This window comes from Clinocottus analis, unplaced genomic scaffold (genome assembly GCF_023055335.1).
Source record: "Clinocottus analis isolate CAN_PGR_092001 unplaced genomic scaffold, fCliAna1.0.p SCAF_27, whole genome shotgun sequence".
In the NCBI taxonomy this organism is placed as follows: Eukaryota; Metazoa; Chordata; class Actinopteri; order Perciformes; family Cottidae; genus Clinocottus; species Clinocottus analis.
Genome location: NW_027176009.1, coordinates 3,859,173 through 3,882,434, shown reverse-complemented (window position 1 = coordinate 3,882,434; position 23,262 = coordinate 3,859,173). Strand labels below are relative to the sequence as shown.

The 23,262-nt window shown below is 40.4% G+C and overlaps 2 protein-coding genes across 2 annotated transcripts; one reads left to right on the top strand and one right to left on the bottom strand.

Annotated features, from left to right (window-relative positions):
* Window positions 1-4,185: 4,185 nt before the first annotated feature.
* LOC137795039 (lipopolysaccharide-induced tumor necrosis factor-alpha factor homolog) lies at window positions 4,186-7,516 on the bottom strand. The gene is made up of 5 exons (XM_068592249.1): window positions 7,509-7,516; window positions 6,431-6,579; window positions 5,881-5,934; window positions 4,683-4,827; window positions 4,186-4,534 (listed from the first exon to the last, which is right to left on the bottom strand). The coding sequence occupies exons 1-5, from the start codon at window positions 7,514-7,516 to the stop codon at window positions 4,429-4,431; spliced, it is 462 nt and encodes a 153-aa protein (XP_068448350.1). The 3' UTR covers window positions 4,186-4,428.
* A 9,827-nt stretch (window positions 7,517-17,343) lies between these two features.
* On the top strand, window positions 17,344-21,555 carry LOC137795195 (LITAF domain-containing protein-like). The gene is made up of 6 exons (XM_068592538.1): window positions 17,344-17,392; window positions 18,423-18,495; window positions 19,976-20,098; window positions 20,233-20,286; window positions 20,440-20,584; window positions 20,788-21,555. Exons 3-6 carry the CDS (start codon window positions 19,981-19,983, stop codon window positions 20,891-20,893), a joined length of 423 nt encoding a protein of 140 aa, XP_068448639.1. The 5' UTR covers window positions 17,344-17,392; window positions 18,423-18,495; window positions 19,976-19,980; the 3' UTR covers window positions 20,894-21,555.
* The last annotated feature ends 1,707 nt before the right edge of the window (window positions 21,556-23,262 follow it).

Below are 23,262 nucleotides of genomic sequence, written 5' to 3'. Positions count from 1 at the left end.
GAAAATGTGTATTTTCAGATAAAAATCTCACAATGCACATCATAATGCACTGTAAATAGTAAAAAGCTCCCTCTCACTTCTGTTCTTTAGCTTAACTTCAATGGGGAAATTGTGATGAGTGAAGTTGACATCTGTACAGTCTGCTGGCCTCCTTTCAAACTGTTGGTCGTCCAGATGATGGCTTGTTGCTGTTTACCAGCTTCTCAGTCACAGGAGATGTGGCTCTGTTCCTGCTCAGTATCTTCATGTCAACATTTAGCCAGCTTTGAGCACAAAACCTCTGACCTCTTTGTATTTTTGCCTCTTGATTTGTGGCCTTGTGCTTTTGTGTGTCAATTACGTGTGTGTTTGTTTGAAGTGGCTAGTTGACGCTATAATTGAATACATATGGAGGCTATTTCGCATCAGACTCAACTGGAACAGCCTCCATTAGCCGTTGAAATGCTTATTGTGCAAATGTATCCGCACTGAAGCTTTTGTTATGAAAGGCCAGGTGTTGTTTTTATCGACAGGTGGGAGAGGATTCAAGCACAAATGCGGGCGAGTGACAATATTATTGTAGGGTAGGACACTGAAAGTATTGCTTTATTAATGTATTATGTAAACAGTTAACTATTTTCTGGTCTTTATGTCATATCACCACACAAGCAATGGATTTGTGTTATGAAGTAAAAGCTGACTGGAATCAAATAGTGTCAACGTCAATGGATTGTTTTTGTGTTGTAGGAGGGAGAATGAGAATAGTAAATCTCAATGATGAATGTTTTTTAGCCACTTTTCCCATGTGTAATGAAAAAGAAAATGTATCGGGGGCACGCAGTGAAAAGATGTTGATCAGGTGGATATAGTGAGGGGAGGTGATAACAGAGAAGCTGATGGAAACTGTCTTTGCTAGAGTAAAAAAAATAATGTGAAAGCTGTTCAGAGTGAAGGATTTCCAATGCAAGAACAGAGAACATATGTTTTACGAGACGATTTATAGTTATTCAGATGCTTCAGTGGTGTATGTTTATTGTGTTTCTTTGGAATAAAATGATGTGATCAGAAAACAGACATTTCTGAACTCCTGAACCTGGTTTGTCTGCATATATAATGTAATTTTACTTTGCATGTCAACTATCCTGTCATGTCTGGCTATTTTTGATGATTTCTATGCATAGCAGCAAGTCAAAATATGCATAGCAGCAAGTTACAAGGCGCGATGGCGGTTAAGTCATGTAAATATGTGTGACACAAACAATGAGAAGAAAACCTCGTGATGGATTGAATCACACATTCAGACATATTGTTTTCCTCTGTGCCTCTCACTGGTTTGAAGAGGACGGCTCAGGAAAAGGTGATGTCATGTACACTCCCAAATCATGATTTAGGATTTCATTTCAAAAAAGCAATGGCTGTTGGTGGGTTTGCTTGTATTGATTTTATCGGTCCAGTCTGATCGTGGCGCACCCACACAGTCCTGACGAGTTGATTTGTGTGTGTTAAAGGAGCACTGCGTCACATCAGGTCACATGCTCCAAACAAACAGGTCCACAGGTGCAGACGTAAAAATATCAGTGTCATTGCGTAAAAAGGTCAATGGTCATGCCTTTCTTGCTTTTTGTGCATGTCCATACTTGCATGCATGTGTGGGTGTTAAAGCTTGTTTGCAAGTGCAAAAGCAGAGCTAAAGGTCAAAGACAACATGTAGACAACAGACTACATATAAGAAGCCAACTACTAACTAACAACAGGAAGCAAATACACACAATAAAACTGCTCTCATAAAAAGATAAATTGCACTGCTCTAATAAAACTAATCTTCACGAGGTCTATATTCTGTATACTGTGCTGCTAAAAATATTTTATTAAATGTATATAGTGCCAAGCTAAAGAGGCCATCTCCCTGCTTGAGTTATAGTGCTGTGTCGATTTGTATTTGTTGCACCATCTTCTGAACTAATCAATAATGAAGTAGTGAGGACGAGAAGGCAGAACATCTTTATTCTGTGTCATTATCTGACTCTTCTTTCCCAGAAAGGTCTTTGGAGACGGCTCATCTTCATAATGACCACAGACTGGATGTCAGGTTGACTCTCAATCATTACTTATGCAGCCTCTGTACACATCCAAATGTAGACATTTTCAATAGCTTTCTGTAATAAATTATCCATTCATTCATGAAATGATTTATATAATTCAGTCCCGATGAATCATAATCACAACTGTGAACTTTACCCTCAAATAAATCACGTTGTGTTAATTGCTGTAACTCACTGCAGTTCCGTTTTTGCACTTGACCTTCAGTTCAATGCCTTAATAATTTCTTCTCTGCAAGATTATGATTGACATATTGCCCGTCAAGTTGCCATGAAAGCTTGTATGCTCCCTGCAGAATATTTTCTTTCTGGATTAAGACTTGACGTTAATCAACTGGGGTTTGACAGTCACTAATCATATCTGTCTACACGGTCAAAGGCTGACGTTTTGCTCCACTGCAAAGCAGAAGGAGAGCAACATAGAGAAAGCAGGGCACGCACAAAACTCAATAGACCTACATGCAAAGGATCTTAGTAGCTGACGACCACCGACTTCACTGTAAAAGACAATCAACATTTCATTATAACCACTTTCCTTCAAAAATGCACCTGCGAAACTACTTTTCCATTTCAAATCACAATTAGAGTCACAATGTCAGAGAACACTCTTTAAATTAAGTAATAGTATTACCAATAGACAGGTGATTCCATAAAACCTTTGCTATTTGACTTGTTTTCATTTTGAGGTTGAATTTGACTGCAGATATTTTTCTTTGTCTGTATATGTGCACTTGCATGTTGTCTTTAATGACATCAAACTTCCAGGGACGGCAGAGGAAATGAGCTCGTATGACGAAATCTGACACAGCGTGTTGAAATACAAAGCTTCTTTTAATTAATGTGGCTTGTCCTTTCTTGAATAAAATAAATTAAACATAAAGATTTAACCTTAACTCTGAAACCATCTTGGGCTGAATGTCCTAGTTTATGCCCATACATTGTTAAATAATCTTTTAAAAATGATGAAATCAATGATATGTAGTGATAAATCAAGTGCTTTCGGTTGCAACCCTGTCTCCTACAAACTACGTTCCCCCAGAACTAAAACGCATCAATTACGTCGACTAGAAACGCATTTTCTCCCTGATTACGTCTGTGTTTGATGTATTACATGTTAACTCTACTGGTCATACAGAAATGTTTTAATATGTTAAACACAAACGTACTGGTACAGTTAAGATGTTTGGATGTGGTAAGAAACGTTCTGAACTCATCCATATCAGTCACTACTTTGAAAACCGGATGTTGTGTCCCGTCGCTCTTTCCACTCGTTTCACGTCAGTGTCAGCTGCAGCTGACAACCCGACTTAGAGAAGACCGGACCCCAGTGCGACGCGGGATTACCGGCACCTTCGGGAATTTAAGCATAAATAAATAATAATAATAATCCATCCATTATCTTAACCGCTTATCCTCATTAGGGTCGCGGGGCGCTGGAGCCAATCCCAGCTGTCAAGGGGCGAAGGCAGGGTACACCCTGGACAGGTCGCCAGTTCATCACAGGGCAGACATATAGACAAACAACCATTCACACTCACACCTACGGGCAATTTAGAGTCCAATTAACCTATGCAGCATGTCTTTGGACTGTGGGAGGAAGCCGGAGAACCCGGAGAGACCAGTATCCGAACCCCGCCCCGCCCGGGATCCGAACCACAGACCCTCTTGCTGTGAGGCATCAGTGCTAGCCACTACACCACCGTGCAGCTCACGTCTATTTTTTTAATAATAAAGCATAAATCTTGTTTCAACATTAATTTACAGCCAATTTCCCAAACTCTGTGAATATGTGCCATCCGTCACTTGTGTTATACACATACGTGTTATACACATACGTGTTATACACATACGTGTTATACACATACGTGTTATGCACGTGCGTGCTGCATCGATGTAACACACAGAACAGTGAATATGTTCATATTAGCAGATACATGCAGACAGAGTGCTGCTGCAAAAATAAATAATCGCTTTACAGGCTGACAAGCAGGATTAAAGACGCAAATTAATACACTGGACAGATTTAATTTAATTAAAAAATAAAACATCCTGCATTGTTGCTTCAGACAATATCACTTAGGTTAAGTTAAGAAATAATATAATCAGAGTTTTCACATATTCATGTTACATTACACATTTTAGCAGATAGAAGATGACAATAAATCCTGTTTGTTGTGTTATCTACACATGTAAATGCAGAACAGAGTAATGCAGGTGCAGCTCATTCTACACAAGTGATGACGTCTGGTGTGTTTGCATAAAGACGTCCGGCTCCTGTCCAGATGTGTATTTAGTCACGGTCCTCTGCCTTTGCTGTTGTCACGTCAGCAGAGTTGACCCTGTAGCTGTTTCACAAGCGCTTATCGAGGTGTACGACGTTGTTACAGCTAGGGCAGGTATGCTCCACGTCCTTGCAAGAATCCACACAGAAAGGGATCCAACAGCAAGGCCAGCACCTGGTGTGGAGCATCAACAGGAAGTTAATATAATAATATAATACTTCATCATTCATTTTAAGCTGTTTAAGGTTTTGAAAAGGTTAAACCTATCAAAAACTCTGTGTGTGTGTGTGTGTGTGTGTGTGTGTGTGGTTGCTTTACTCACAAGAATAATCCCAGTCCGCCACAGATCAGCCAGGTGAGCAGACCATTTTTGTACTCGGTATTCGTGACAACAGTGTTTCTGCAGTGAGGACATGTCGTCCGTCCAGGGACAGCCGTCGGCATCTTCTGCACCACCACCTGGTTCACTGGGAGCAGTGCTGTAGTGTTAAAATTAGAGGTGGGTAAACTATGAATTTTATGATCATACAGACCTCGACGCGATGCGAAGCAACGCAACACAAAGCGTCGCGACTCTGTAAGGCTGTCCTGGCTATATTGCATTATGTTTTCAGTTTAAAAGTCATTTACAATGAATGACAGTGAATGTGGTGTTTGTAGTTTGTATAGTTTATTCAATTTCAAGAAAACAGTAAAGAAAAGTATGTCAACACAACACGACAAATGCTAGATTAAGAACTATCGTACGTTTGTGTTTAACATATTAAAACGTTTCTGTATGACCAGGACAGTTAAGATGTTTGCATGTGGTCAGAAATGTTCTGAACTCATCCATGTCAGTCACTACTTTGAAAACCGGATGTTGTGTCCCGGGGCTCTTTCCGCTCATTTGAATATGTTTCACGTCAGTGTCAGCTGCAGCTGGCAACCCGACTTAGAGAAGACCGGACACGGCGGGCCGCGGGACGTTACCGGCACCTACGGGCAAGCGGCCTTCAGACAGAAGAAAAAAACAAACTCTGCAGAGTTTAGAAATTCAAATATGCTTCAATTCAGCGGGAAAGCAAGAAAACAATAACACAAGCACACGATCATAAACTTATTTGTAATAAACAATAAAACTAAAATATGTGTATAAGCAACGTATATCCGTACCGTATGGACCATAATACAGCGCAGATGAAAATGATTCAGACTACAGCGTTTATTTGTTCAACAATATGAAACGTAGTCTTAGGTGTTTTAAAATTACACCAAATTTATTTCAGATTATTCCAATGGAACTTTGAGGTGCGTAAACGCTATTTCCAAAATTTCAGAGGTGCGTAAACGGCATTTCGTGCGTTTACCCTCCACTAGAGCCCTGACTGGGAGGGAGACACTTATCCCCCTCAGCAGCTACAATCCACACCTCCTCACCAACCCGTCACCATAACTGAAGCTTTCTGAGTTTTTTCTATTCATTCGGCATACTCAAAGTGATTTAAAGGTGTTAGAAACAGTTGAAGAGAGACACTCACCAGCTTGTACGACCTGAGGTTCCTGTTGGCTCGACATGTGAACAGGTTGTTGAACTAAGGAGGAGACAAGAGAGAACAGTTTTAATGAATTACACAGTGTCAAAAGTAAAAAAAAAAGAAATGGTCTGGTTCTGCTATCATGTAGTATTTCTTGTGACTCTGAGTCTGTGTATGTTTCATTTTTAAGATGAAGTAATGCTGCTTACCTTAATATATGCTGTGATTGCCTGGCACTGCTTCTTCCTCTGATGTTTGAGATGAACTGAGAACGACGCCAAAAGAAATGTAGTGAGGACAGATAGAAGGTGGAGCAAAAGGTGAAAAGGTGCTGTCACTGGTGAGGATTTTACTGTCAGTGTGGAATTTCTAAATGCTTTTCTCTCTTTATAACAGTCCAGCACGACTATTTAAATAGACAAACTTGTATTGGTGGGGGGTGATGGAGGAAACCGCTCTGGGGAAAAACCTGTTCCTCAACCTGTTAGTCCGGGCTTCAGCCTGTTAATCCTGAATCATCTTCCTGATGGCAGTGGAACAAACAGGGAGTGACCAGGGTGTGTGGTGTCTTTATAGATGTTGCTGGCTTTCTTCTGGAGGCGGCCAGCATACACAGTGTCCAGGTCCAGGACATTAGCTCCCACAATCCTGTGTGCGGTTCTGACAACCCGGGCCAGGTCCTTCCTGTTGTCTGCCGTGCAGCTGGAAAATCACACAATAAAGCACTGACAGAGGTTTTGTCCGAAGCGCAAAATCGTTCCTACTTAAGAGACATTGAAAAATGGGTCACAAATATACTTTCATTATGAATCCTATATGGTGTCTGCAAACAGCAGGGCACAGTTTTAAGCAAAGAAATCTCAAACAGGAGCAAAATGTTTGTTGAGGACTATTTTCAACTTCAAATTAACACATTGTGGTGGAAATGTAAATAGTCAAATAACATTATGTTAATTAAATTAACAAATGTGGAACTCTATTAGGTATTTGTAGCAGCAGCACAGTGGTTGTTAGATCAACTAAAAATAACCGACAGTACCACACAATCTGTCATTGTAAGAAGATATATATAAACAAACAAGTAAGGTTTTATTGACTGACAGATCCTACTACATTTATCTTGAGGAGCAAGATAAATATAGGAGGATATAAGTTAACGAAACTTAAAAGTAAGAGTGAAGAATGGTAGACATTGCTGTTAAAAAATGAATTACAAATAAGTGAAAACTGTTTAACCACTGCAACAATTGTTATTGAGAAATGTCGCCCATTTAAGTGTTTGTGTTCCCTACAGTACGTCTATTTACAGATATCCACAAAGTGCAGGAATAGGAATACATTTGATTGACGGTCTTCATGGTGGTTTTAGTCCATTGGATGCCAAAAAAAAAGGATTAAAGAAATAAAGACTGGACGATATAATAATAACGTAATGGTGTTGTTTATTAGGGGGAACAGATCTGTAACAAGAGACGTGGGCTGCCCCCTGCATGTTGTCCCCAAAATTACTCCCCAAATACAGACAATTAATTAAATGCCTTAGTAGAGAGAAGAGCCTTTTGGACCACTGCTACACCACCATCAGCAGGGCTTATCACGCCGCCCCTCGTGCTGCACTGGGAAACTCTGACCACGCCATGGTTCACCTGATCCCCTCATACTAGAAACTAAAACTCTGCCAACCTGTGGTGAGGAAATTCAAGAAGTGGACCAGTAAGGCTATGGGGGATCTTCGAGCGTGCTTGGACTGCACTGACTGGGATGTTTTCAGGACTGCTACCAACAGTCTGGATGAGTACACAGAGGCTGTAACTTCCTACATCAGCTTCTGCGAGGACAGCTGTGTTCCATCCAGCTCCAGGGTGAGTTACAACAACAACAAGTCCTGGTTCACAACAGAGCTCAGAACGCTACGCCTGCAAAAGGACCAGACGTTTAGCAGTGGGGACAAGGACTTTACACAAACAGGTTTAGCAAGGCGGTGAGAGATGCTAAACGACTATCCGTCAAAGCTACGCAAGTCCTTCGCAGGCCGCAAGGCTGTGATTGGTCTGCTAACCACATCCTTTCTGAGTCTCGCATTTCCGGTTTCATAGCGTAATACCGCTGTTTTTAAAAGCCTTAGCAGAAACACAAACAATAGATCCAGTTGAAGAACGTTTGGCTAAAGAGGTCCACAAATATGAGCATTTTTACTACCCGTCTTTGACGGAGTATAAGGACAAGCAGATGGCAGTGAATTCCTGGAGGGAGATATCGGTGGACGTCGGTGTGCAGGTTGACTCTAAACGCTCGTTGCCCCACCTGCTGTTCTGGTGTATGGAAACGGCACGGGAACTATAAACCAAAACAAGTCCGTCGATCCAACTGCGTGGCCAGCGGCAGTTGTAGTTGCAAGAGTATATTTCGCCCTTCAGGCAGATCACCAACTACAAGCCTAAAACCCCCCACTGCATGAACGACCTCGGCCTGGCAGACGAGCTGAACGAGTTCTGCTGCCGCTTTGAAAGACAATGCAGCAGTCCTGACACCCCCGCCCCTACCAACTAGCCCATCATACAGCCACAATCCCCCAGCCCATCAAGGGCTCACATCTCTGTACCTACCCTCACCCCCCCACCACACTCCCCAGTGACGACTCTAGGCTGATTTATACTCAGGTTTTACGCAGAGACGCAAGCACGCAAGACACGCATAGCCCCCCTTGAGTGGTCAAATCGACCATTTTGCATTTTGCGTGCTCGCGTGTGTCACTACTTTGAAAACCGGATGTTGTGTCCCGGGGCTCTTTCCGCTCATTTGAATATGTTTCACGTCAGTGTCAGCTGCAGCTAACAACCCGACTTAGAGAAGACCGGACCCGGCGGGCCGCGGGGCGTTACCAGCACCTACGGGCAAGCGGCCTTCAGACAGAAGAAAAAAAAAACTCTGCAACGCAATGCAAGCCCGCAAGACTGTGATTGGTCTGCTCACCACATCCTTTCTGAGTCTCACAAAACCAGGCCCGGCTAACTACCTCTGGAAAAGAAAGAAACAAAATGTCTTCACATGCTTCTCTAAACAATGAACAATATACAGATGGAGCACCGACCAATAACCTTCGAGACACAAAGTACCTGTATACATGCCTGCACAAAAGTACAGGGTCTTCAACCTTACTGTCCTCACCGCTCACCTTCACGCCCAGCAGTGTCAGTGGGTGCATGGTATAAAACAAAAAACGCCCCCGAACTCTTCCGGCTTCCTCCTTTTAAAACGGAAATCACCAATCATCAGATTGACACCTGTGGGGAAAACAAGAGCAGAGAACACGCAACACTGACTCAAACCAACACCGATACATGAATGCTCCACTGAACATGAATACATGAATGTTCACCTGCTGTCGCCACTCACTGCGTCTGTATGCTGTTTGAGTGCAGTCGGCTCATCAGACACAGACTGAGTGGCTTCAACTCATCAGTCGCTGCTGAGACGTTGGATTATTCTAACATGACATTTATTTTGGTGTGAAACTTTGACCTAAAAACGACCACACCCCTGGCTGTTTTCAATCAATGTGTTCAAGCAATGCTTCTCCTGTTATGTCCATAGTACAGGGAGCTTACAAACGTTGGCTATGACTTTTACAATCCTTCTTGTCAGTGAACACTGGCGAAACTGCACAGATGATGCACTTGGCTTTCAAATGCCCAATACTCACTTTGTCTTACTCCCCTAATAGAATCTCTTCCCACACCTGGGGTTGTCATAGTTCACAGCAGCTGCAGATTTGATAGCGCGCCACCACTCAAGTAAGTCAGGAGCAGCAAGAACTCCTCCTTCTTCAGCCCGACAACCTCCCTGTCGGTGTCACAATGGGGACGACGGTTACAAGAAGCACCGAGCACGTATTGCACACATGCTATCTGCACAGAAAAAACTAAAACCTTCCGTCTGGAGAGACCATGTTGTTCAACCCAGAGTCCAGGTTCTTAGCGGTTACATTTTTCCAACTTATAATGCATTCATTGTTGTCTTTGTTTAGCACCTTTTTAACTGTCCTCACCTCCACATGCAAGGTATACTTCTTGTTTTAACACAAACTGTCACACACTTCATAAACACTACACATACATACTTTGCTTTTAGCACTTCTCCATTGTTTCATCTATCTATCTCTTATCGTTGTCACATTGACAAAGTATGAAGCTTGAAGGAATTCAAAATACAAGACAGACAATAGTTCAAGGTTACGGAAATACTGTTTCACTACGTATTCACACAGCAGGAAAACATTACATGAAATGAGAGTAAAGTCCATTGACATGCACAGGGATATTTCCAACTCATTTATTTGGCTTTTTTCGTGTATCAATGTCTGCCTTTGTTCTTGTTACCGATGTTCTTCGTGTCCATTGGCTTTGTATCTGGTTATTGTTGTTTTTCTTTCTCTTTGTTCTACAGACATGTGGATGATTGACAGCATATCCTGTCAACAGTTGACATCCAATCAATGAGCTGAATTGGGGCTGCTGGTGTAGGACCTCTTTTCACCGATGGGACATGTTCCCCCATCCCCAGTGGAAATTAGGCCTTTTCCTCGTTCAGACAACGGTGTGAAATGTTTACGGCAACCATCTGCTTTCATTGCTGCACTGTCGACAGACTGCTTTGCTTTAATCTTTCACTTGTATTATTGTAGTTAGGGAGCGACATCAGTACTAATTCATTGTAATTGTTTGTAATTTCTTAATTTCCATTTCCCAGGGTCGATGCTTTCATCCACTCAGGCTGATGGAAGCTCGAGTGACTGACATTCAAATTCTAAATTTCCAGCATCTTTTCCTTTGTCTTCATTTTGGCCATGTGTTGGAGTCAAACACATTTGTGTTCCTGTTTGACCATACAAACTCAATGGTTGCCTTGTCTGTATGTTTCACATTACAAGACCTTTTCCATTTATTTATTCAGATGAGGCAAGTTCCTAAAATGGAAAAAATATCATTAAAGCTGATAGTTTATTTGATTGATTTGTTAGATTTAGTTCTCCCAGCCATTCATGCAAGTCAACATGGCATGATGGCAATACATTTTCTGAGTATCTTGTGTAATTTAATTTCATAATTATGAAGGAGAAAAAGGACAGTTAGATCAGCACCGACAGATTTGGAAAACAATACGTCTCCATAGAAAATAATACAACACGACCACGCAGGCAAATTGCAGACTGCTTTGGGTACGTACATGTTACATGTTTGAATAAAAGGATAGCTGTCGAACATATGAAGGACGCATTATTGTTTTATTTTATCTTTATTTTATCAATCATTCTCATTGAGATGAAGATCCCTTTTCCAAGAGTGACCTCGGACCATTACCCGTTATTATGATCCCCATATTCATATTAAAAAACAATTTCAACAAGCTCAGCTGCTGTCGACTCGGTCAAAACTGAACGGAAACAAAGTCTTGAGCATGCAGGCTTAACACAAATGTGCTGTTTACCACTTTGGAGTTTTCTGCAACAGGTTATGACTGAATGAGCACAAGATTCAATTTCAACAAAATAAGTGAATGAGCAGCGTTAAAGCATGCGGCACGCTTTCCCATGATGCAGTGCTTCACAGCCCAACAGACAGAGTCTTGACTTCCATTATAATACAGCTATCTAATCAGGGTTTAATTGCATCTGCGACTAGTTAACATAATTAGATACCGGCAGAGAAAATGCCTGAGACGGAAGACTCACTCAAGAGCGTTTCGTTGATGGCCGTTATAGTGTTAAAATGGAGCACTGCCAGAAGTGAAGGACCAGGAAAGGGAGGGGGAAATGGCAAATGCTCTTCTTCTTGTTAGAAGTTTTTTCTTTTGTATTTGATGTATTTTGAGACACTCTTCACTAAAGGAAAAGTACATAGTGAGGACGGTAAACAATGTGAGGTGATTAATGTGGCGCTAAGTGCAATCAAAAAGGCCGGGCGAAGAGATGAGAAAGGACGAGCCGAAAGTGTTAAGAGGAGAGAGAGAAGCTTGGTGCTGTGGAGCTTCAATAAATGCAGACCGCCGACAGCGTGGCCTTTCATATTTCAACACCCCTGCTCCTCATTTCCTTCCCCGATGGACCTCGCTGTCCGGTCCAAAAGTCTCATAATCTCGCCAGGAGGTCTTCAACATGATTCTGCTTGAACACACACACGCTTTCACACACACACACACACACACACACACACACACACACACACAGACACACACACACACACACACACACACACACACACACACACACACACACAGGATTTCTGCAAAGGCTTCAGTCAGGACTGCTCTTTTGCTCCACCAGACAGAAAATCCAGCTCTAATTATATAAAAGTGCAAATGTGTTCATGGCTATTGATGTCACTGATCAAAGCAGACCAGGAATGCTTGTCTCACTCCTCTCTTCACCTGCCTCTTCACATTTCTCACTTACCTCTGGCCCTTTTTGAGGCTACTTTATTGTTTCTTATTGTTTCCCTTTACTGTGCCGTTTCCTCCCGCTGGCATTTTATTTTATTTAAACTATATTACCTGATTTAATATTTTAAAAAGAGGGAAGTGGGATTAAAAAAAGATGACAGTTAGCAAGTTGTTGCCCTTATCAGGACAATTTACATTTTATCCAGACAAATTTATACCGTCAATACTTAACTCTGTGCAGAGCAAGTTTCGTTTGTGAGGTCAAAAGAAAGCTAAAAGCTGCAAAACTGCCTCTATTTTTGACCCTGCAGTTCTGCAGCAGGTGGCTCTCAGCTAGCGGCACAAATCTGCAAGTAGAACTCAACTCGACATACATTGTTTTGTATTATTACCAGTGAGCAAATCCACTGATCACAGCAATGTTATTGGTATGAAATGATATTGCCACAAAATGTAACCGTATTTACATGTTGATGTAACAACTGTGAGCTCCCTGATGAAACGTTTAGAAATCCATGCTGCATCTAACTTCTTTGTTGTTTTGACATTTTACTGATTGATCCGGGTACTGATTGTTGTTTCCGTTTGACCGCTAGAACCAATCAATACCTTTTGAAAGTGCTAATCTTGAGGGATTTATACATCCCATCAGTGCAGCCCAGCAGTTTCAAAATGACAATGGTTGGCTGAGCAGGTGCTCCGTCATTACATGTCAGGATGAAGGTTATTGACCTGTTAATTGACTCAGTTGAATGTGGGGGATGTTTACTGCCATGAAGTGTCCTTTTTAAAAACTGCACTCTTAGTTACCACCCATTTGCTGTATGTATGTACCTGTTCATTCACATTACTAATTCTACTCCTTTCCGGGAGCCTCTGTGCGTCCTCGCCTCAAGTTTCCATGGACCATGGCAGTCTGGAGCTGGTCCTGCATGCTACGGTAGACTGTGGCTATCTGGATCGTGGTCCATGCCTATACCGCTCAATTATATGAATAGTTTTTGTCATATTCATGTAATGTGCTGTAACTCTGTTACGTTGCTCATTCTGATCACATGACATCTATTGCTTCTGTCCATCCGGGGAGAGGGATCCTCCTCTGTTGCTCTCCCTCAGGTTTCTTCCCTTTTTTCCCCGTGAAAGGGTTTTTACTATCTTCATTTGGGGAGTTTTTCCTGATCCGATGTGAGGTCCGTTTTGTGTACAGATTGTAAAACCCTCCGAGACCAATCTTGTATTTGTGATTTATACAAAATAAACTGAATGGAATTGAATTGAATTCATGATTATCTTTCAGTGGCAGGAACTGAGAATGAGAATAATAAAAAAAAACAGACATTTCTGAACTCCTGAACCTGGTACGTCTGCATATATAATGTATACCTACACTGATATACAAACTTATAATTTTACTTTGCATGTCAACTATCCTGTCATGTCTGGCTATTTTTGATGATTTCTATGCATAGCAGCAAGTCAAAAATATGCATAGCAGCAAGTTACAAGGCGTGATGGAGGTTAAGTCATGTAAATATGTGTGACACAAACAATGAGAAGAAAACCTGGTGATGGATTGAATCACACATTCAGACATATTGTTTTCCTCTGTGCCTCTCACTGGTTTGAAGAGGACGGCTCAGGAAAAGGTGATGTCATGTATACTCCCAAATCATGATTTAGGATTTCATTTCAAAAAAGCAATGGCTGTTGGTGGGTTTGCTTGTATTGATTTTATCGGTCCAGTCTGATCGTGGCGCACCCACACAGTCCTGACGAGTTGATTTGTGTGTGTTAAAGGAGCACTGCGTCACATCAGGTCACATGCTCCAAACAAACAGGTCCACAGGTGCAGACGTAAAAATATCAGTGTCATTGCGTAAAAAGGTCAATGGTCATGCCTTTCTTGCTTTTTGTGCATGTCCATACTTGCATGCATGTGTGGGTGTTAAAGCTTGTTTGCAAGTGCAAAAGCAGAGCTAAAGGTCAAAGACAACAGTGGGTTTTAATAAATTGTTAAGGGCTGCGTAATATACAATATAATGTATACACTATAATATCAATATAAACAATACAATAATGATGAGACAAGAAACAGAACTGACGTTGGTGAGTTGAGGTTTATCATTAGAAACGGTGGATAGTATACATAGTTCTGGGAAAACATTGAGATGATTGTTCTTGCCAAGTTATTAATCGAGGCCCAGGTGGTTCCTCCCTACATGATAATTGTTCTGTGTTTGAGGCCATATGTGCACACAATGCTGTGCGTTTAAAAGGTCTCTGTGGACTTGATCATTCTTTCTTTTCCCCTGTTACTTTTTAAACACCTTCCAAGGACGACAGAGGAAATGAGCTCGTATGACGAAATACAAAGCTTGTTTTAATTAATGTGGCTTGTCCTTTCTTGAATAAAATAAATTAAACATAAAGATTTAATCTTAACTCTGAAACCATCTTGGGCTGAATGTCCTACTTTATGCCCATACATTGTTAAATAATCTTTTATAAATGATGAAATCAATGATATGTAGTGATAAATCAAGTGCTTTCGGTTGCAACCCTGTCTCCTACAAACTACGTTCCCCCAGAACTAAAACGCATCAATTACGTCGACTAGAAACGCATTTTCTCCCTGATTACGTCTGTGTTTGACGTATTACATGTTAACTGTACTGGTCATACAGAAATGTTTTAATATGTTAAACACAAACGTACTGGTACAGTTAAGATGTTTGGATGTGGTAAGAAATGTTTTGAACACATCCATATCAGTCACTACTTTGAAAACCGGATGTTGTGTCCCGTCGCTCTTTCCACTCGTTTCAGTGTCAGCTGCAGCTGACAACCCGACTTAGAGAAGACCGGACCCTGCGGGACATTACCGGCACCTTCGGGCAAGCAGTCTTCAGACCAGCCCCGGGCCGTTACCGGCACATCATCAACCCGACACCGGCGACCAAGGGGTCTTCAGACCGGCCCCGTTAACGGCTTTACACCGCCCTTTTCTTTTCCTCCGCAGAGTTTAGAAATTCAAATATGCTTAAATCCAGCGGGAAAGCAAGAAAACAATAACACAAGTACACAATTTTAAACTTATTTGTAATAAACAATACAACTAAAATACGCATATAATCAACATATTTGTAATACGTCAATCACAGACGTAATCAGGAAGAAAATACGTTTCTAGTCAACGTAATTTTTTTTTCAACGTAAAATTTGGAGGAGACAAGAGGCATACTATACTCAGCTTTACCATGCATACTTATGTTTAAACTTGTGTTTATGTAATTATGTTTAAATCACACAATTTCATCTGTGACCCTTACTGACCAGAGGCTGGTGGAAAGTAGTGAGTGAGGGGCCTGCAGGCAGCCAGTGGCCGTATACAAGAGGCATTTGAGAAAGTGTGAGTCACTGCAACCACAAAGACTTTGAGCATGCAGCCACCCAAAATATAGCAGGACAGACACAGAGGCACACTCACGGAAGCGCACACACACACACACACACACACACACACACACACACACATGTGTGTGTTCTATCACATGATCCTCCAGGCCGTGTCCTCGACTTATTACGCCCTTTGAGATTATCAAATAATTTCTGAGTATAATGAGAAAATGACAGTGTCTAAAGTGACACAGTAAAGGTCCTTTTTTTGGCATCTATTGTATTAAAACCACCATGAAGACCGTCAATCAAATGTATTCCTATTCCTGCACTTTGTGGATATCTGTAAATAGACATTCTGTAGGGAACACAAACACTTAAATGGGCGACATTTCTCAATAACAAATGTTGCAGTGGTTAAACAGTTTTCACTTATTTGTAATTCGTTTTTTAACAGCAATATCTACAATTCTTCAATCTTATCCTAAATTTTGTTAACTTATATCTTACTGCTTATATCTTGATCAAGTCCTCTTCCCACGAAATAAGAGTCACGTTTCATCTGGATGACGCTGTCACACTGCGCCCTCTGCTGGTGCTCTTTCACTGTTACACCTTTCCAAATTACGTGAGTTACTGTTTTGATTTTGGGTCACTGTCGGTTATTTTTAGTTGATCTAACAACCACTGTGCTGCTGCTGCAAAATACCTAATAGAGTTCCACATTTTAATGTTATTTAACTATTTAAATTTCCACCACAATGTGTTAATTTGAAGTTGAAAATAGTCCAAATAGAAAACCTTTTGCTCTCATTTGACATTTTTTGCTTAAAACTACAGTGCCCCGCTGCTTGCAGACATTATTTAGGCTTCATAATGAAAGTATATTTGTGACCCTTTTTTCAATATCTCTTAAGTAGGAACTGTATTGTGCGTCGGACAAAACTAATGCATTGCTGATTTTGTTCACAATAAGAAAAATATGCAAAATGCCAAATTGAAAGCTTTTTTCATGTCAGCCATGTCAAAGGTTGCACTTTATTCTTTGCCAATCACCTGAAATATCAGAACAAAAGATTTTCCTGTGACATTTACTGGATGAACATATTCAGGATATCCATCACCAGCTCAGTGTGGTTTTCCTTTTTTAAATCCATATGACAATAAGGATGCTTTACAGAAAAGTCGATGACTGGCACACCAAAAGGTTTCTCACCGTTTGCCTCAAACGTTGAAACATTAATACATTAATACAAATCATTGATAACCTTATCCTTTTTGCCTTGTAGACACTTGTGTTTTATTTGAACCTGTTGGTGGTAGTTGTCTTGTACTACTTGCCAGAAAGATTATGCCCTCGGTGAGTTTATACTGTGTAAATAAAGGTTTCAATCAATCAACATATGACATTCACATGAATCTAGTAAACTAATACAACATACAGTTATCAAATAAAACAATACAACTTTGTCTATTTAAATAATTGTACTGGACTGTTAGAAAGAGAGAAAAGCATTTAGAAATTCCACACTGACAGTAAAATCCTCACCAATGACGGCACCTTTTTACACTGTTGCTCCACCTTCTATTTGTCCTCACTACATTTGTTTTGGCGTCGTTCTCAGTTCATCTCAAACATCCGAGGAAGAAGCAGTGCCAGGCAATCACACCATATATTAAGGTAAGGAGCATTACTTCATCTTAAAAATGAAACATGCACAGACTCAGAGCCGGAAGAAATACTACATGATAGCAGAACCAGACCATTTCTAGTTTGTCTGAGTTTGTTGAGTTGTATAGCCACCCCCCCTGTCGCTGGAGTTTAGCTTGTTTAGTTTAGTTTGGCTGGTTGGGGGTGGGTGTTGTGTTTTCATGACATTGACGGGACTCGCCTTTCTTAAGTGCCATCATTACATTTTAAGGTGAAGTTGTGGTTCGAGTTACGTGAGTTAAGGGTTACCATTAGGCTTGTAGCAGTTATGGTTGAGTTTATAGGACATGAACATAAGTCAATGTAATGTCCCCAAAGGTCCTAAAAACACAACTGTGGTGTTTCCCATATGGAACAAATGTTTGGTTAAATCTGTCCAACAGACAATTTTATAACTTTTTTATAACTTTTATTTGCTGCATATATTCAGTCCTGATTATATGTTTTAACGGAGCAACACTGCTCATTTGAATTCAGTGATTTTCGACCGGACTGGTTGAACAAGATCTTACAACAAATGTCATTTATATTTTCTTTTGTTCTCCATGTAGCTCACTTACATTCCCTGATTTGTGTGGTCAGCTGAACTTGATGATTGCAGTTTAAATAAACACATGCAAACTAGAAATATGCACTCAGCAGAGTGCAGAAAGTGCAAGTGTCTTCAATGACCACTGATGTATTGTGTGATTGAATTAATTCAGACAATCAAATTGAAATGTAATAAAATGCATGTAGCTGGGTTGTAAAAAACATGGGTGTGATAAGGAGTAAACTAGTCCAACACGTTCTCGGTTTTCCTCATAGCTATAAAAAAAAATCCCAAAACTAAACTGGACAAGCAACTTCTCATTCCTCATGCCTCATTCTCCTTTCTTTCTCTTCTCTCATATCATACTCAACTTTATACTCAGCTTTACCATGCATATTTATGTTTAAACTTGTGTTTTTGTAATTATGTTTAAATCACACAATTTCACCTGCGACCCCAACTGACCAGAGGCTGGTGAAGAGTAGTGAGTGAGGGGCCTGCAGGCAGCCAGTGGCCGTATACAAGAGGCATTTGAGAAAGTGTGAGTCACTGCAAACACAATGAGTTTGAGCATGCAGCCACCCAAAATATAGCAGGACAGACACAGAGGCACGCTCACGGAAGCACACATACACACACACACACACACACACACACACACACACACACACACAGAAGCACACACACACACACACATACACGTGCGTTCTATCACCTGATCCTCCTGGCGATGATAATAAAGAACATATCAGCAGAAACACTCACTTCTTAAAGATAGTTAACAATGTGTATTTTAGTTCATCGTTATGATTCAGCTTTAAAGTTCATTCTTCAAAACATTTGGTTAACTCAACGCCCACCTACTTTTTTTTCTTTCTTTCTGATCATTCAGTCACATGAAAACTCATCAAACTAGAGACCAATAGGTTAATAAGTTGTTAAACATTTGTATTGTGTAATATTCACAAACTTATAGTATTGTGTGCTACTCACATATTTGTTTAGATATTGAATAACCCCGTATTAGCATGGTACTCATTTCTGGCATGTAAGTGTAAGGTTTTAATGTCTCACAGAAAAAGGAAAAAAAAAAAACACCCTGAGACCGATCAGCTAAATGGTGTTCAGTCATCAGTTAATGTTTATTTACACCTGATATGTCAAACAGTGAAACGGTGTATTGTGTTAAAAGGTATCTGTTATTGTGTACGATCTGCAGTCTTTTAACATTTTTTTGTATATTTGAATTACATTTCCTTGTGTATAGTAATGCAATGTCCTGTCTCAGGTCCCTTTGCATTTCTCAACACCGTCATTAGTCCAGTTTGACAAGAACCTGATTTCAATCAGCAGCACTCCCTGCAGAAAGTTAACCCTTTATACTCCGTCACTTTCAATACAAACTCTTGATTTGTTTGCATGAGAGAGAGAGATGCTCATTAACTTGATGCCTGTTTGTATTTTTCTCTTGTGGATTTGTAAACAATGTTCGACGAGAGCAAAGTGTAGCCGGAGTGAAATTCCATGTATGTGTACAGGGCCAATAAAGCTGATTATGATTCTGATTAATGCTTTAAAAGACGAGGAGAGACCTTTTGACCACCCAACTGCTCTGTTCAGCATCTTCATGTTGCTTCTTTGAACTGATTTGTGGATTATGGTGCAATCAGGAGAGGCCGTCAGATAAATAAAAGAAGCCCTGAACCATGGAGTTGGAAAAACTTGGGGATCGCTTGTGGAGGGATTTTTGTCAAATCTTACTCATAATCATGCTGGATGTTAGAAAAAAAAAAGAAAATTCTGAAAAAAATGATATGAAATAACACAACATTTATAAGTCATTTGAGGTTCATACAACCACTTGAACCACAAGAGGTACAGACCCATACATGGGTCTATGGAGTCCTACTACGGTGCTACTTTATTTATTCCAACTCCACATTAGAGCTTTATTTCAATCACTGGCTCCTTGTATGCTATAGTTGCTCTTGCTTAGGCTTCTTCTCCTGCTCCTTTAACAGATATCATGGACACCGGTCCGGGAGCTCCTCAGCCAATGCCGGCCCCACCGTACCCAGGGTTACCTACAGACTACCCAGGAGTGTCCACAGGAGTCTACCAAGCTCAGCCTGTCATGCAACCAGGTAACACATCACAAGCTTCATCTGAGTCATTTAACCTGCATACGATAGTGAAATGTAGCTCCATTGTCCATGTTTTAGGAGGATTTTGACAGTGTGTAATGCATTAAAACTGTTCTCTCTTGTCTCCTCCTCAGTTCCACAACCTGCTTACATGTACAGCCAGCAGCAACCTCAGGTCGTACAAGCTGGTGAGTGTCTCTCTTCAACTGTTTCCAACACATTTAAATCACTTTGAGTATGCCAAATAAATAGGAAAAAGCCAGAAAGCTTCAGTTATGGTGACGGGTTGGTGAGGAGGTGTGGATTGTAGCTGCTGAAGGGGATAAGTGTCTCCCTCCCAGTCAGCCACGTGGTGGTGCAGAAGATGCCGACTGATGTTCCCGGACGGACGACATGTCCTCACTGCAGAAACACTGTTGTCACTAATACCGAGTACAAAAGTGGTCTGCTCACCTGGCTGATCTGTGGCGGACTGGGATTATTCTTGTGAGTAAAGCAACCACACACACACCCACACACACACACACACACACACACTCCCACACACACACAGTTTTTGATAGGTTTAACCTTTTCAAAACCTTGAACCATTCTTAAATTTACTCAAAACGGGAGCTTTTTAAACAACTTAAAATGAATGATGAAGTATTATATAATTATATTAACTTCCTGTTGATGCTCCACACCAGGTGCTGGCCTTGCTGTTGGATCCCTTTCTGTTTGGATTCTTGCAAGGACGTGGAGCATACCTGCCCTAGCTGTAACAACGTCGTACACCTCCATAAGCGCTTGTGAAACAGCTACAGGGTCAACTCTGCTGACGTGACAACAGCAAAGGCAGAGGACCGTGACTAAATACACATCTGGACAGGAGCCGGACGTCTTTATGCAAACACACCAGACGTCATCACTTGTGTAGAATGAGCTGCACCTGCATTACTCTGTTCTGCATTTATATGTGTAGATAACACAACAAACAGGATTTATTCTCATCTTCTATCTGCTAAAATGTGTAATGTAACATGAATATGTGAAAACTCTGATTATATTATATTAAGGGATATTGTCTACCTTTGAAGGAACAATGCAGGATGTTTTATTTTTTAATTAAATTAAATCTGTCCAGTGTATTATTTTCTGTTTTTAAGGCTGCAAATTGTGACAAAAATAAGTTGGCTGACAGATTTAATTTGTATAGCATGTTAAATATGTTTGATATGATGACAAAGAAATCATGAATTTTATCACGAACAATAATCAGAATTTGTGAGGCGAACATCTTTGTTTGAAATCAAAAAGGTTTTCTATAATATTTCATAAAACACTAACATAATAAATGATGGGAATAGCTGTTACATCACTCTCATAGAATAATCATAGAAAGTTAGGCTGTTTATTGATTAAACTCCCAATTATAACCAAACTCACTGCTTGTATCTTGAAATGATTCAAATGAATAAATCACCATTGAAATGCAACTTCCTTTTATTTGACCTCAGAAATGACATGAATTCATCTCACAATGGCTTCATGTTAGCAGCTTTTTAATTAGTGAGCCATAGAGGTGACTTTCTGAATGCTTCTTAATAGCGTTAGCATTCAGGTTCATTATGCAAGATATATGTAAATTACTCTCAAATACATGTTAATTGTTAATTATGAATAAATAGTAGATGGTCCTAAACTCAAAATCAGACTTTAGCCGATGAAGACGGGATGTATTGATTATTTTTGTGTTTTATAATCTCATACGTCTGGGACTTTTACGTTATTAAAGCTTTGACTACCTGCAGTTATTCAAAGAGACGTCAACTCACGCAATGAGGGAAGAATTCTGGTTTTGTCCCCAGCTCCATGTCTCCATCACAGAGACCGGTGGTTAACGTTCACAAAAAAAACATGTGTCATGTGTCACATGTTTACAACTGTGAAATAATTACATTATAATACCAGTACATCATGCTAATGTTTATAAAAGAGGCGTGAACAAAGATCTGATTGTTTTTTTTGTATATAATAATTTGTTTGGGATAACTTAATCCCAAACAAATGATAATAATCCAAAAGCCTAAAGTCAACTTTGCCAATACACATTGCTAACTCTGTGTGTTTATTAAACTCAATTAAGTTCAGTTTGTACAATCTGTACATATAAGACATCCCTGTCCTGGGACCTCACATTGGCTCAGGGAAACCTCAAAAAAAAAAGAGAAAAAAAAAACTTTCACAGGGGAAAAAAAGGGAAGAAACCTTTGTAAGAGAATCTGAGGAGAATCACTCTCCTCGGATGGACAGAAGCAACAGATGTCATGTGTACAGAATGAACAACGGTTTAAAAAAAGTTACAGCACATTTCATCTGAATAATCCACGATCCAGATAGCTACGGTCCATGGAAACTTGAGGCGAGAAAAGAAAGAGCCTGATATATATATATATATATATATATATATATATATATATATATATATATATATATATATATATATATATATATATATATATATATAGTCTCTTCTTGCATTCCTCTGATTTCATGTTCCATCTTTAATCCTTAATGTTGTTTTGTAAGTGCAATTTAAACATTGTTTACCTTTTTTGTACGTTTCCATGCTTCCACTGGTAACATTGCTAATTCCCTCGGACAAAGTCTGCATCCACTGCTGACGTACGGAAAGGGTTCATAAAGGGCTCCAGATGTCTGCCAGAGAGCCCTCAAACACTCGACTATGTGGCAGTGGGACAGAACTAAACCTCAAAATGTGTGAGTCCATACGGGTGGAGAATGGTATAGTTAATGAAACCTCAAAGTTTACTGCAGTTCTCCAAGTAGACAGCAGATAGAGCCAACAGACTGTGAGCCCTTTCTCTCACACACTGCCACCTCCTGCAGTGCCTTGTTTCATACTTGGTCTCTACTCAAAAGGAGATGTTAAAAAAGACAAAAAAGGACTTGCCCCTAATGACAAATACAACACACTTATAGTCCACTTATCAAAGAATGCCGTTGGGCAAGGCACTCCTTGTCCATCTGTATGTGTGCTGCCTCCTGGCTGAGGGGTAAACAACCTCCAGCTGTAGATGCCTTTGACTCAGTGTGAAGTAGGACGTTACATCACACGGAGGTCCACCTGTATGTGGCTGTGCGAGGAGAGACCTGAGGTG

Excerpts from the sequence above, each read along its gene's own strand:
- LOC137795039 (XM_068592249.1), bottom strand. Across the intron at positions 5,935-6,430 it reads TAAAGACACCACACACCCTG|TTCAACAACCTGTTCACATG; the intron begins GTCACTCCCTGT and ends TCTCCTCCTTAG. Across the intron at positions 4,535-4,682 it reads GGCGGACTGGGATTATTCTT|GTGCTGGCCTTGCTGTTGGA; the intron begins GTGAGTAAAGCA and ends GCTCCACACCAG.
- LOC137795195 (XM_068592538.1), top strand. The coding sequence starts at position 19,981 with ATGGACACCGGTCCGGGAGCTCCTCAGCCAATGCCGGCCCCACCGTAC. Across the intron at positions 20,287-20,439 it reads ACCTCAGGTCGTACAAGCTG|TCAGCCACGTGGTGGTGCAG; the intron begins GTGAGTGTCTCT and ends TCTCCCTCCCAG. Across the intron at positions 20,585-20,787 it reads GGCGGACTGGGATTATTCTT|GTGCTGGCCTTGCTGTTGGA; the intron begins GTGAGTAAAGCA and ends GCTCCACACCAG.